This window comes from Bombus vancouverensis, chromosome 6 (genome assembly GCF_051014615.1).
Source record: "Bombus vancouverensis nearcticus chromosome 6, iyBomVanc1_principal, whole genome shotgun sequence".
NCBI lineage: Eukaryota > Metazoa > Arthropoda > Insecta > Hymenoptera > Apidae > Bombus > Bombus vancouverensis.
The window spans coordinates 1,744,202-1,757,796 of NC_134916.1; the positions used below are offsets into that span (position 1 = coordinate 1,744,202).

The window sequence follows — 13,595 nt, forward strand, 5'->3', positions numbered from 1 at the left end:
ATACAACTTTGCGTCATAACGCAAAACGATGCGATGTATACGTCGGTTAAGGCTATGGATGATTGCCTAAACCTTTCGTCAAGGTATTTTTGAGGGATCACTAACAGGATAAAAATATGTATCAAGAATGTATAAAATGAAATAGAGGGAATTGATAAAACCAATGTGCAGAATAAAAACAGCGTTAAGAACGTATGGCGGGATTAATACGAGCAGTATATAATTTGCAGAATGACGTCGTGCAAAATTAATACCGAAAATTAATTATACGAGTGCCTGTAAAGAGACTTTGTAGTACAATTTTCCCCAAGTCTCGATTATTCGGTGGGTCTCCATTTAACTTGTTTGTCTTCCAATCTATTAATTAGGTTAATGGAGATCTTGCCGTTTTGTATCTAGCACTGTTAGATTTTTTTATGCGAAAAATATTCTTCTTTTATCTTTGTTAATTAGTAAATTAATGAAATCAAAATATCATGAAATTGATTATAATACTCAATGTTATTACGTTAAAATATTAAAAATTTAATGAGTGTAATTTTCTTTAATATGCAATATTATGAAACAGGTTGTGAATCGAGATGTTATTTTATGATATTAAACTTTCTTCATGTAGGTATATTAAAATATTATTCGTTATATTTGGTAGAATTTTATAAAATCAAAACATAAATTTGTAATATGAATATTATACAGAGATTTCAAAACCAATCCTTAAGAACAATAACAGCTGTCTCACGGTACCTCAGCTGTCCATAAATATCTAGGAATAAAAGACGTAAAAACAAGCAGATTCAATCATTTGCAGCAGCATATAGTAACAAACTAGGGTTACATCCCAACGAATTGGCTAAACACCTGACACAAATTTTAAGAGTCAGACAATTGAAGAGAACGAAAGCATACAAGTTACTGAAATGAAAAATAAGGAAATGCAGTGGAAACACTATTGAGTGTTATTCACACACACACGATATTCATACTATCAAATTTGCAGATTGATTCAACAGAGCCAGTTGTAAATGTAATATATGTACAACAACAAAAAATTATATACTTGAAGATTCATTTCAGTTTCTGGTTGAATTCGGTGGGACATATTTCCAGTTTCCTTCTACATTTAACAAAAATTAAGTTTTTATTATTGAAATTGCATTTAAATAGTATTAAAATGTATGAAATATCAGCAATACTATTTTTTGAAAATTATATCCTTAATTAATCAATATTGTACGATTCTAAACCTATTTGCACGGTGACGTTATTGCGCTATCAAGATATGTACATCATTTCTATACATATTTAAGGAACATTACTATCACTACTGGAATAACGGAGTCAACAAAAATAAAATCCAGTTAATATCTCGTAAATTTAATGTACCATTTCGGTACATAATCGTAATTTACTTTTATAGATACAATCATATTTGCACGATGTTCTAACTTTCGCTGTTATCTAAAAGGGGCGAGCAAAACATTGTTTTCAACAGAATATATTACATATTTGAAGTTTGAAGTTTCTTTCCGTTTTTTGCAATTCTAATATTAAAAAATTTGTTAGGGATAATAATACAAATTATTAAAATTATTTTTACGTGCAAAATTATTCGTTGATATGTTCGTTATAATGGTATCGAACTGAATCTTCGAAATAAATGTAACGCGAGAAATTTCCGTTTTAAGAGGATGAAATTGATGTCAATGTTGAATATTTCTCCATATTTGAAATTTTTTGTATCGCTACATCAGCGGCATGTCATGAAAGCGAAGCAACGATCGTAAGCACGGAGTAATTAAGGATTTATGTTCGCTGACGTGGCAAAGCAGTTAAATACAAATCAACGTAGGCACTGCTGCTGCAATATCACGAAATTAATTATTTCATTTTCTCAGCATCCGCTGCTTTCGCTGTCGGCGATGCTTCGAATGCAAATAGAATTTTCAAATGGGACCTAAAACATCAGCCGAACTTTCTCTATGCGATAAATAAAATTTTAACTCCGATAATTACGGAAGTTGATTGTGTTCTCTCTGATCAAAATATTCTTACAAAACATCGAAGATTGAACATATAAAAAAAAAGGGATTTGTAAAAGCTTTTTTCGAAGGTGTTTTGAAAATATCCAAGGGTTAAGTATAGTATTAATGATGAAAAAATAACACACGATCTTTTTCAGAGCAATTACTTCGCCCACATTTTATTACATATGTCGAGTGTATCCATAAGAACTTTTTTCATTTCTTTTCTCATGTAAATAACAACATTCAACTCAACGGCGCAAAGCATAATAATATTATAATAATATATCATGTAACATACAATATATATATATAAATATATATATATGTATATATATATATATATACACATATGATATATCATTACTCAATAGTCCCTCTTAATTCGTATATTTATATTTATATATTTATATTCTGTGTTATGTATACATATATATCTTCGCGTTTAATTCGTTTTATGCATTCAAGTTTCGACAGTATCTTTTTGTCTCGAAATTCGAAAGAAGCACGTCTCGAGTATCAGGTTTGGAAAAATTGTACATGACTTTTATCCTTCCGCTTAAAAATTTATCCAGTCAACTAACTTCACGTTTGACCTCTTAAATTGCGAAACAATCACAGTCTTTACCTTTTCTAGAAAATAGTTATGTATAAATTGCTAATAGTTACGATTAAACAAATACAAATATTTATCATTGATTTTCTATAAAATATAATAAATAAATACAATCCACGTATTTTGGTAAAGTTATTTTTCGGGGAATAATAATACTAGGTCGTAAAATGCTGAACTAAACAACAATTGTTAGTAGGTACAATTTCTTTCAATTCTGCTAACCGTTTTACAAACATATATATGGAGAAGCGGACTAATTAATACATCTAGCATAATGAGTTCAAGCGAAAGGAGAGAATTTCGATGTACAAACTTCCGTTTCCGACGTTACCCTGACAAAATACCGTGTTGAGTTTTCGTTTAATTTTAGATTAACTTAGATTTAGAGCTTCTTATCGAGCTTCGAGCGAAAACGATGTGACCGACCACTTAAAATAACTTAATCGCTAAGACGACTGTTCTTCGCGTCGATTTCGTTACACGTTACATGCTAAGGTCAAAATATTCCCCTATGGTATTATTTCCTTCCTGACACACACGCTTGTTTACAACAGCCGTATAAAATCCGGCAAAATTGAACGACCGAACGAAAGCATCTTGCAAAGGATGCGATTCAAGAGTCTGGAATTGGATTGTTTCTCATCGAAGTATTTTCTTCAATCATGAAAATCCAAAGGACATGTATTTACATTCGAGTGGAAATCGTGTATTAATTTTTGGGCTGTAAGCTACTTTTAGTAGCTACGTTTCAGTATCGGATACTTTTTTAGTTACACGTTTAAAAATAAATTCAGCCTTGATGACATTTTTAAATTCTACTATCTACAGGTATATGTACGCTTCTACGTTGTTCCACTTAATAAAATAATTCCGTATAATGTTCTTTCCTATTTTTGTGAAGTCACACGACATTTCCCTTTTCTTTACGACGCATTATGTTTTATTATATTTTTCGTAATTCTTTCCTTGGATTCACTTTCATCGACATGTGCATCAATGTGAAAGGTAGGAACGCAAACTTTCGAAATTTTTAAGCAGTATTGAGTTCATTAACTTGAAGAATTTCTGAATTTGAAGTTCGTCAGTTCTCAAGTTCGAAGTTACAGAGTTCAAAGTTTATGTAAATGTTGCAATGCAAGTTCCTCTTTCAGGATGTTTTTGGGACAATGGAAATGTAGATAAGCTTGATAAGATTGGTAAATGTTCTTTTTACGTTATTTAACTATTTTTCAAAATTCTGTTATGAAACTTACTTATGAATTTGTAAACTGTATGTACGCATAAAAGTTAGGAATGTATCTCATTTCAAAATTCACAGCACAATTTCAAATATTAATTAGTTCCAAATACTTTGGTTGATTTATGATACGTTCATCGCCATGAAACTTTAAACTTTTTATTTTGATGAAACATCTTTTCTTTGAGAAATAATTGTAAAGGAGTAGCTTTTTACACCACGTGAAATGACAATCGCAATATTTATTCGCGTTGATAGTCGATTATTGTTTTCTCTAGACAGATTCATAATTATACAATTATAATTATCGATATTTTAGAGATGCGTCCATATTTTATTTCTTATTCAGTTATAGAAAACTACATATCACTTAGATTTTCACATTTAACAATGTACTTTAAGCGAAGAACAATCGAATTCAAGTCACTTGCATCGTTTCGCTTGTACGAGGGCGACCATAACTCAATTCCTAACCGAACGCCTCGGTATATTTATTCTAAATTCAATGCAAACCAGAACAAAAAGTTGTCGCGATACAAGAAAATTCTCAACAGTTTTCCATGTTTCTCGAAGTAAACTCTCGAGGCACGAATAAAATGGTCACGAATTCAACAGCATCGCGAGGACTCTTCGTTTCGTTTCTCTCTTCCCGTGTCTATTTACTTATTTAGTCTATGTACTCGTATTTACAGGATCCGCCAGCATGACGAGTCGAACGTTATTATACTCAGGCCGATATTCGTATAATGTATAATATGCGCCATCGTTCTCTGTAGAAATTAGTTCAAGAGGAATACAGGGCGCGAAATCACGCTTCTTCTTTCTCGCCGCGAGCTGAACTGCGTTAATTATGAAATGCTCGTTCAATATGTGAAATTACACTAAAAATCGAGACAGGATGAACGGAAGATAATTCGAATTAACTGAAACTTCACGTTCCTTTCGAATTCTTCGAAACAATTGAATTCGACAAAAAGAGGTAAGTTGTTTAAAAATAAAATGGTTGAAATGATAATTGATAATCGTCTATTAAATATTATTATAAGAATAAAACTGCAATATCAGCACAGTTCAGTGTTTATTGCATATATTCTACTTGAATTCTATAATGCTTATTTCGCGTGATACTTTGGGTGGGATTTCGTAATCTGCAATTGGAATATCGGTGGTTTTCTCAATTTTTATCGACACACGGAGGCTCGTAATAACAATACAAACTATTCAAGAGATTACAACGCTCTGTTTCGATCAAAATATTCTTGCGAGAAAAGCAAACCTGCCGCAGTTCGATAGAGACCTCTAGAAAGAAAAAGTGAACTTCAACGCGTGCTATCTACATTCGTTTATTCGTTACAAAAGAAAAGTATTATTTATCTTCGGAACAATTTCTTCAAATTTTTCTCAAAAATATTTTCTCCCTTTCGTCCTGTTTTTTATATCAACAAAGATAATAATTTAGCTGTACTTTTAATTGCTGAAAAGTATTATATACAAAGAGTTTCGTCTATCAGTTCTACTATTGTATTGTATATTTTCCACGTGTGTACAATTTCTACACAGAAATTATGAAACTGTTTAGTTAGAAGAGAAGATAGAAGCACGAATGTTCGAAATTGAGTTTCATTGTTTGGAAAGCAGCTCGATACATTGAGGTGATGACGAAATTTAAAGATCTGCCGATAGTAAGTCAGCATAATCCTTGAGCTACCCTTCTTTAATCCATCATGGGCTTTAACCCGTTCGCGTCGAGCTACGGGACTCTCGAACCTGTTGCTTTAAACAAGATGTACGCTGAATAATGGATATTCCTAAGTAGTTCGAAGTCCGCTTTAAACTAGCGCAGTCCCGCAGCGGTGTTGCGCGTTTACAGAGAAATTCCGAACCTCGTTAATTAACAGGTGAATAAATTAATCGCGTGATGAATTAACGGAAGGTTATGTCTGTATGATGCGACTTTGTCAATGTTGTTCTTGATTCGCAATATACGAGGATTTCTGAAAGATCGTTCGTTCGATGGAACTATCATAGAATCTTGTTTAATTTTTCAATCGATTTTCTGATCTAATTTACGTTATATTGTAAATTAAGGTTATTTATTTATGTAGTTAAATTCTTTAAAAGAAACTCAACTATACTATTAGGTTGTCCGGAAAGTGTATTTCTTTCGCAAACGTGTTATTTATAAAGATGCACCTTCATACAAACGTGAAACCAAGTCTGTGAAATGTCGCGGTGTTTATCTCAACAGAACAAAATGGGTCGTACGTAATTCGACAAAATAATATAAAACAAAAACGTTGTGCGTCTATTATTTTCTCATAAAACGAAAGAAACTTTTCGGACGACCTAATATTAGGAATTCGTATTGAAGAAATTTTTGCAGTACTCCAGGTGTACATCGTGTATGTTCTTGATTATCTTTACGATTAGATAGAATTAAAAACTATTTGAATTTCAAAATATGTAATCTCTCTATGTAATTGAAACGGAATTTTCAGTCCTACTCATAGTTATTATTTAGCTATTTTTTTTTCATTGAAATACCGATACATACCTATTCCTCGAAAGGGTCTTTTTTTCAGGGGCATTTTAATGCGTGCGGAATTACAGTTAATTTGCGTTTTTGGGTATTCGAGGTTGCAGCGCCCTTGATGGATTAAAATCGATTAAAAGGTTCCGCACGATACCTTTTATTTCACGTTATTAATTTCCATTGTAAAAATTGCTCCAGCAGGCAGCAACATTATTTTATATTTTATTTTCATTTCTTTTTTTGAACGTAAATCGTCAAAATTAACGTTCGTGATTACAATCAATGGTTAAAGCTGGTTTGAAATCGAAATTTTGTGAGTGGTATTTCTCGTCGTCGATAAACCTGCAAAATTATTCGTGAAAGGGTTTTGGTGTTTTTAGGATTCGATAAAAACGCTTTACGTCCTAATGCAAAACTAATGAAGCTCCGGCAGTAAGAATAAAATTTCTTTATGTCTAAACGTTTTCATCGTCACTTAATCGATACCTACACGTTATTTATATATACTCTGTTTTTCATTTTTTTCCGTTTTAAGCGTTTCGATATTCCTTTCATCTCGATACTATACGTAGAATTTGAGCAGCTGTCTGGTCAACGTGGACACCTCAACGAAATTTAATCATGACGAAAAGATGCCTCGGTGCGTCGCTTTTCTCTTTTCTTTTCTTTTCCTTCATTTAATTAATTCCTTGGTAATCGCAGATCCCGGTTTAATTTGTTCTAAAATTACATCGTCGAACCTGTGCGAGTGCAAAACCTTAATTGTTTACTAATTGTGTTTATGAAAAATAAATTAAATGATAATCGATAAAATGTATTCAAAACTTAATAAAAAATACTCGATAAGAAGAATATGTGACCAGAATGTAACAAAAATATTATCGGTTAGTATTCTATCCTTGGAACTTAAAGATATTTTCAATTAATAATATTCCGTTTTTAATATTCCCTTACCTTTGATGTTCGTTTGACATTTGTACTCTACATTTCTTTCTTTTTTCTTTGTTTTTTCATGGAAGAATGTCCTCTATGCCGAATCTGACGTTTTAATCTCAACTATCCAGATGGGATCCGCGATTTGGTGTAAGGAACGGCTGTTAGAAAGAAAAGAGAAGAACTGAGGTAAGGGATGGTGGAGAAGAAACATTTCGCAGGCAGAATAAAGAGAGGGAGAGAATCATTCAAGGAGGAAAAATAGAAGAACGAAATCGATGGCGGGGACAGTTTACGCTTACATCACTGGTCTTTGTTCTTTTGTTATCAGTGCAGAAGGAAACATCGATTATGAAAATAATTTTGAAGTTGCTGATTCGGAAGATGAAATAATAACTTTAAGAAAATCAGTTTTATTCTGGCATGGCATAAAAAAAAGTCAGGTTCAAGTAAAGAAATTCTAAAATAGAATTCCGCGAGATTAGTTTTGAACCCGAACAGGTTGAAGACTTTCAGCGGAGCTCGAGATCGTTGGCGCGTTCTTCGTGGCGACATTTGGCGTTATACAATATGTTACACTGAAAGCGATAGTCGTTGCACTTTGTGATTTGCCCACGCTTCTTTACCTTTCATATCTCGTGCATATCGATTAATCGATAGATACTCATTTCCTATTGCACGATTTCTCATCTCATTTGTCTTTTTGGACACTGCGCTACACTGACTTGGCACGCGTAATTATTATTCTTATTATTAATCTTTTTCCTCATTCGTGTTTTAATATGACACTAACTACTCAGTCATTCTTCCTTCTTTCTCATGTACGTGTATATATGTGTGCTGGTGTTGTCGTGTGCCATCTGTGTCTTTCTGACAGTCGTATTGGTTTCTGACTTCTTATTCTTTTATATTTCGTAAATGAAATCCAGATGATCGACGTCCGACGCGTCTATTTTTATTTGCTTATCGAATGATCGACACCACGATCAGAGCGATCATCAGAAGCAGTCCAGTCGTTGTCATGTTGACGGCTGAGTCTGAAAATAGAATGTAGATATCGTTAGAAACTTCTACAGGAATAAATGGAAAGTAAAGTAAAGTAAGATATTCATTTTTAGAAATCTTTTACAATTCTTCTCGTTTAAGATAGAGATTATAAGATGTGGCCAGATGAAAATTCGGTGTTTTCATTGCTTTCTGCTATATATTTAGTCCGATATGTTTCTAGATTTCTTACGGAGATGAAAATAAAGGCTTTACGAATAATCAAGTATCATGCTATCTTTCCACGCAAATCTGACAATTATTAAAATACAAGCTTTCTGTTCTTTCTCTAACTACCCATGGAAAGTAAGAAAGTGAAAAAAAAAAATAAAAAAGAAGAAGGAAGCAACGCCTAGCTCACCGTTCTCGATGTATTAAAACGACCGAGGAAGAGATAGGAACCGCAGGAAATCGGGTAGGCGGGCGTGGATCGGGACCGTAAAAATCGCGTCAGTTGCCCCAAAAGGGTTGCTCGACAATCAAGAAATTCTCGTTGAAAATATCCGACCGTTGTTCCGGCGGAAAGACGGGCTGCGAAGAATCATCTTCTCTGGCGAGACGAGACGCCAACGATGAAGGATGAGTACTGGCAAACGGACAGGAAAAAGCAGACGAGCCCAAGTGGACGAAGAGAGGCAAACAAGGGAGGGGAAGTTGGTTATTCTTCCGGTTGGCCTGGCCCATACTCTCAGCCATTACTCGCTTCGAGAGAGATGTATTCCTCTGGTCCCACTCATCTCTAATTACAAATCAGAAACAACTCGCTGGGCCCTCGCCCCAATCATCCCCCGACCAGGCTCTCTTCTGTTCATTTTCTGTTTGTTTCTCGGACTACTCGGCAGTCACCACGTTGACGTTTCTTCGTCTCTCCTATCTCCTTTTCCTTTCGGATCCCTCTTGGGACGGTTCCTCATTTCATCGGTTTTGCACCGGCGTTTTCTCTGCCAAGCCTCGCCTCTCTGTTTTTCTTCGTCGACTTTTTACAACGTGGTTTTGCGGCTTTCGCCGCAGCGCGGCGGCCTCCTTCTTTTCCCGCGCCGCTAATCGAGCCACGCCTTTTTTTTAATGGTAATATGCGCGATTTTTAGTGGTGTATGCTTATTGAAGAATTAGCGTCTTTGAGAATGCAAGTCTGATCGTTTCGAAAGTAACGGTTGAAAAAGCAGTTGATACGAACTGATTGAGACAGGTTCGTGTCAGTCGTTTGTGATTAATAAGTAATCTATTTTTTAATATTGTAAAGTTGTGTGCCATTATTCAAACATCATTAGTCTAAAATTCCTGTTTTATTTGAACAGTCTATAATTAGAATATTATTGAAATGATAGCATTTTATGCGAATAAAATTCAGTGAGATTTAAAAAATACTGAAAAAGATATTAAACTGTATTTATTCATAAATAGACACACACATGCTGAGTATTATATGCGGTAAATATAATCACATTGTTTTATTACTCAAAGCTAATGCAGTCATGTCATTGTTCGTTTTATATATATTTTGAATACGGAGGACCCTGGCAATATATTATATCGGAAAATGTTAATATTCTATTTAAAAAATGTTGAAATTATAAGCTGTATTTACTTGTGTCGGTTCAATTGAATTTACGACAGAACCACGATAATTTCGGCTAAAATGGTAAAAACAATGTTTTGAACACTAGCAAGCAGGAAAAGGCTGGAGCAACAATGAGCTCTACGACTACTGTCAATAAACGAAACGATGTTGATTTTGTACATTTCGTTCCAATCTAACGTATCCATTCTACATTTTCGTTTTGTCTGTTCGGTGTGTTTTTTTATGCCGCTAACCATTTCATTTGAAACACGAGTTTCCTGCGATCAGATAGATAATTCATGAGTAGCGTTTCTCGTACTTCTGGTCGTTTAAATTTGTTGTATTTTTACATTGGAATTTAAATAACGAACATTTTTGTTTAATTATTTAAAATATTTTTTCGATTTTATTATTAATTTTACAACGCGTGAATTAATAAGTTATCTAAGACAATTACTCCACTGATTTTCAAATGCTTCTATATATCTCAACAGACTTGAGAAATATATTTATAGAAAAAATAATGTTTAAAAAATCTATTAACATCGCATTTCTTTTTAGATGCTCTTCAATTTTTCATACCAAGTACTCTTTTGTTTCCACTGAGATTTTCTTTTTTAACGCTTTTGCTACAACGTTATTCTCTTGATCATGAAAATAGCTGTGCACAGAATATCTTGTCCGTAACAATTTTATTTCGTATACTCTAGGTACAAGAGTAAAATTTTATCGAAAAGTCTTGCTCCGTTTTTTAATCAAATTTATATATCTGCACAGCTATATACACACGCTAAGATAATGTCACTTGTCTTCTTATCTTCGTCGTGGCGATGGTTATGTATGGTTTTCCCATTACGTAAGTTATTATATAGGTATATTATATTATTATAAGGTATAGGAGAAACGAAAAAGTAAACCGTTCATTCAAATTCGCGATAAGGAATCTATTAAAAGACTTGTTTAACGAAATCGAATGCATAACGAAATCTAATAAAGCGCTGAGAACCGGCTGGATGAAACCTTCGTCTTTAGAAACTAGCAAGGTATTATGGTTGGACGATTGCTGCGCGAGACAGTTCGGAACAGCTCGATATCGTTTGGCTCTGACTCGCAGTTCGAAAACGAATTTAACGTAAAGGTAGACTGGGAGAGGAGGGTGTCGCGTTCGACCTTCGATACAACGAGGTTCCCGAGCTACCAAGGAACTAGAAGTACTTATCAAGTTGTGGAAGCTTGTGCGACGCGGTTCCACAACCGCGTTCCCGTCGTTCTCTACTCTCTTTCTTCTTTTTCCACTCTTTTCTTTCCTCTTTTTCGTCCTCTAGCTTTCCTCCAACGAAATTACCTACTTCCACGGGACTATCGAGATCGAGCCCGCGGAGAAAACGGATTTTCACACTTTCCCATTATGCAAATTCCTTTTAAAAAGAAACCACCGCTGCAGAGAGCGAGCAGAGACCGGCTGTATCGATAGTGGAAGGGGAAGGCGACTTCTCTCTGTCCATTCTAACAGAGAGCAGGTTGGATCGAGATGGAAAGATAGCCTGGACCGAGGAATTGCAAGTACCGGTTCGGAAAGAAATATTTCAATAATGCCGCAGGCCTCGAGGAATTCTAGCTGGTGCTAAGCTTGACCCGCAGCCGATGTTCCAGCCTCTGTCATTTAAATGCCACTGTAGCGCCACGAAATGCCGGATAAACCGCAACTTCGCAAAAGAGCTGCGGAGGTTTTGTTTCCTTTAGCCTACTCATTTGCCACGTCGGCCACTATTCAAGTTAGATTTCAATAGGTTCGACTATGGCTGATATCAGGCTTCGATTTTAACATGAACCGGCTCCTCTCGGTCTCGGCTCATCCGGCAAACTCGTCCGATATCGGTGTTCGAGGTTATTATTAATTTTTCTGACTTGGAAACGGAGACATCGAACTACTTTGTTCATTAATGAGCAGCCAAGGAAGAATTCCCCCGATCGGCGAGACACTGTTTGTCGTTCGTTCACTGATGCCATCGTCGTTCTTATTGTCGTTCGGGTATTCTTGGTTGTATCGAGAAAGTCGACGATTTCTTTCAATAATATTGGCAATGTCTGCTTGGGTAAATGTTGATTGGGCATTGAATACTTTTGAATGGAATGATTCTTTATCGTGGTGAGAAATTGCCAGTGGCCTGGACTAGCTTGCCACGTTGTAATTATCGTGCGAATGGAAATTTTCTTCGAACGCTTATAGTGAATGATACAGGATTACTCGTAGATATTTCTAATTCCTAGTTAATTATAATGTTTTACGCTTATAAATAGGGCTTCTACATATTCTTTAAAAACCTTGATCAGAATTAAACTTTAAAGACGTGAGTAACACCCTCGTAAAAAATAAAACCACCTCAAGTTGTATGACACAAAATTTCATTCCCGTTTTGCTTTGTAAGAACTTAATCCAACAAGAACGATAACTTCAACGAGAACTTAATTCCGGGCGAATTCCCGACAAAAGCTTCGAGAAGCGATAACCCTTCAACACGAAATTCAGGTTTAACAGTTCCGACGATATTAATCGTATAAATCCCGGTCAAAGAAAATACCATTTGCATGAAAGTCAATTTCCTCGTTTAAACCAAATAATAAGAAATCATGTGCTATACGATGCGTTACAAATACGATGGCGTACATAGTCGAGAAAGTCAATGTCAAGCACTGCTATCGTCGATGCTTGAAGAAAAGAAACCAGGAAACAAGAAAGTGGAGAGAATGTTAGCCGTGTTTGTCAGGCTGTCTCGTTTTAAATTACTTCGCAATTGTTGCACGTAACAACAGAGCTTACCGCTGTCTGGGGTCCAATTGTAGTTTCTTTTCCTATCTAGGTCGCTCGATTTTTGCTCAGACTTGCCGATCTCGCTGAGGTTCGACTGGAATTTATTACCTGCAAGCAAAAATAACCGGCCGCTCTAAATGGACTTGACATACAATGAAATTACACTGGGCTATAACCACGTATCGTAGCCAGGAACCCGTTTTAAATGAAAATATAGCGGTCACCAAATTAAATGCAAATATCAAAAGTTTTAACGTTAGCACCCGAACGAACCCTGGCCATTCCGTTCCGTTTCGTTTCGTTTCGCGTTTTATCCACTCCATGGTGTTTCATCGAACTTTCGTGGAAATAATATTTGACGAAACAGAGATACAGAGGAAAGACGGAGGCAGTTGTTTATTGTATGCTCGAAATCGTTGAAAACGGAGTCGAAAATGGATGAAACGTGAAACGTTAAATTGTTATCCGTTGAAATCGGATTACGCGTGGGTATGTCGTGAACTGGAAAGTCTAGATACATTTTACATTTTCTTTTTTTTATCTGTATTATTTGTCATTTGTATTGGCAGTGCAATTTCAAATCCAAGAGTATTATCGAAAAATCATTTCGAAACATTTCTTTTTGAGAAAGTGATTATAGCAAAAATATATTTTTGCCTATTCTTTAGGATTCTTGACTAAACATTTGTTTTTCTACATCTACATTTCGTATTTCACCTCCACGATTCGGTTACTCAAAAATGGTTTTAATAGCAGGCATTATTTAAATTACGAAAGTCGTAATATACGTAATAAATGTGAAAATATATTATTTAATAGCCTATTTTTAGAAATCCAA

General features: G+C 34.9%; 1 protein-coding gene across 7 annotated transcripts in view; it reads right to left on the reverse strand.

The window, feature by feature from the left end:
• Positions 1 to 2,097: 2,097 nt before the first annotated feature.
• The window catches only part of LOC117161302 (lachesin), a 303,026-nt gene continuing 291,528 nt past the window's right edge, over positions 2,098 to 13,595 (reverse strand). For 4 of the 7 annotated variants that reach the window (XM_076619269.1, XM_076619268.1, XM_076619267.1 and 1 more), the window contains 2 exons: positions 12,767 to 12,865; positions 2,098 to 8,377 (listed from right to left, as the gene is read on the reverse strand). In XM_076619269.1, coding sequence (XP_076475384.1) covers positions 8,304 to 8,377; positions 12,767 to 12,865 — 173 coding nt within the window. In that variant the 3' untranslated portion in view covers positions 2,098 to 8,303. The remainder of the gene's footprint in view (positions 8,378 to 12,766; positions 12,866 to 13,595) is intronic. The other 3 variants (XR_013058629.1, XR_013058630.1, XM_076619270.1) reach the window with 3 other exon arrangements.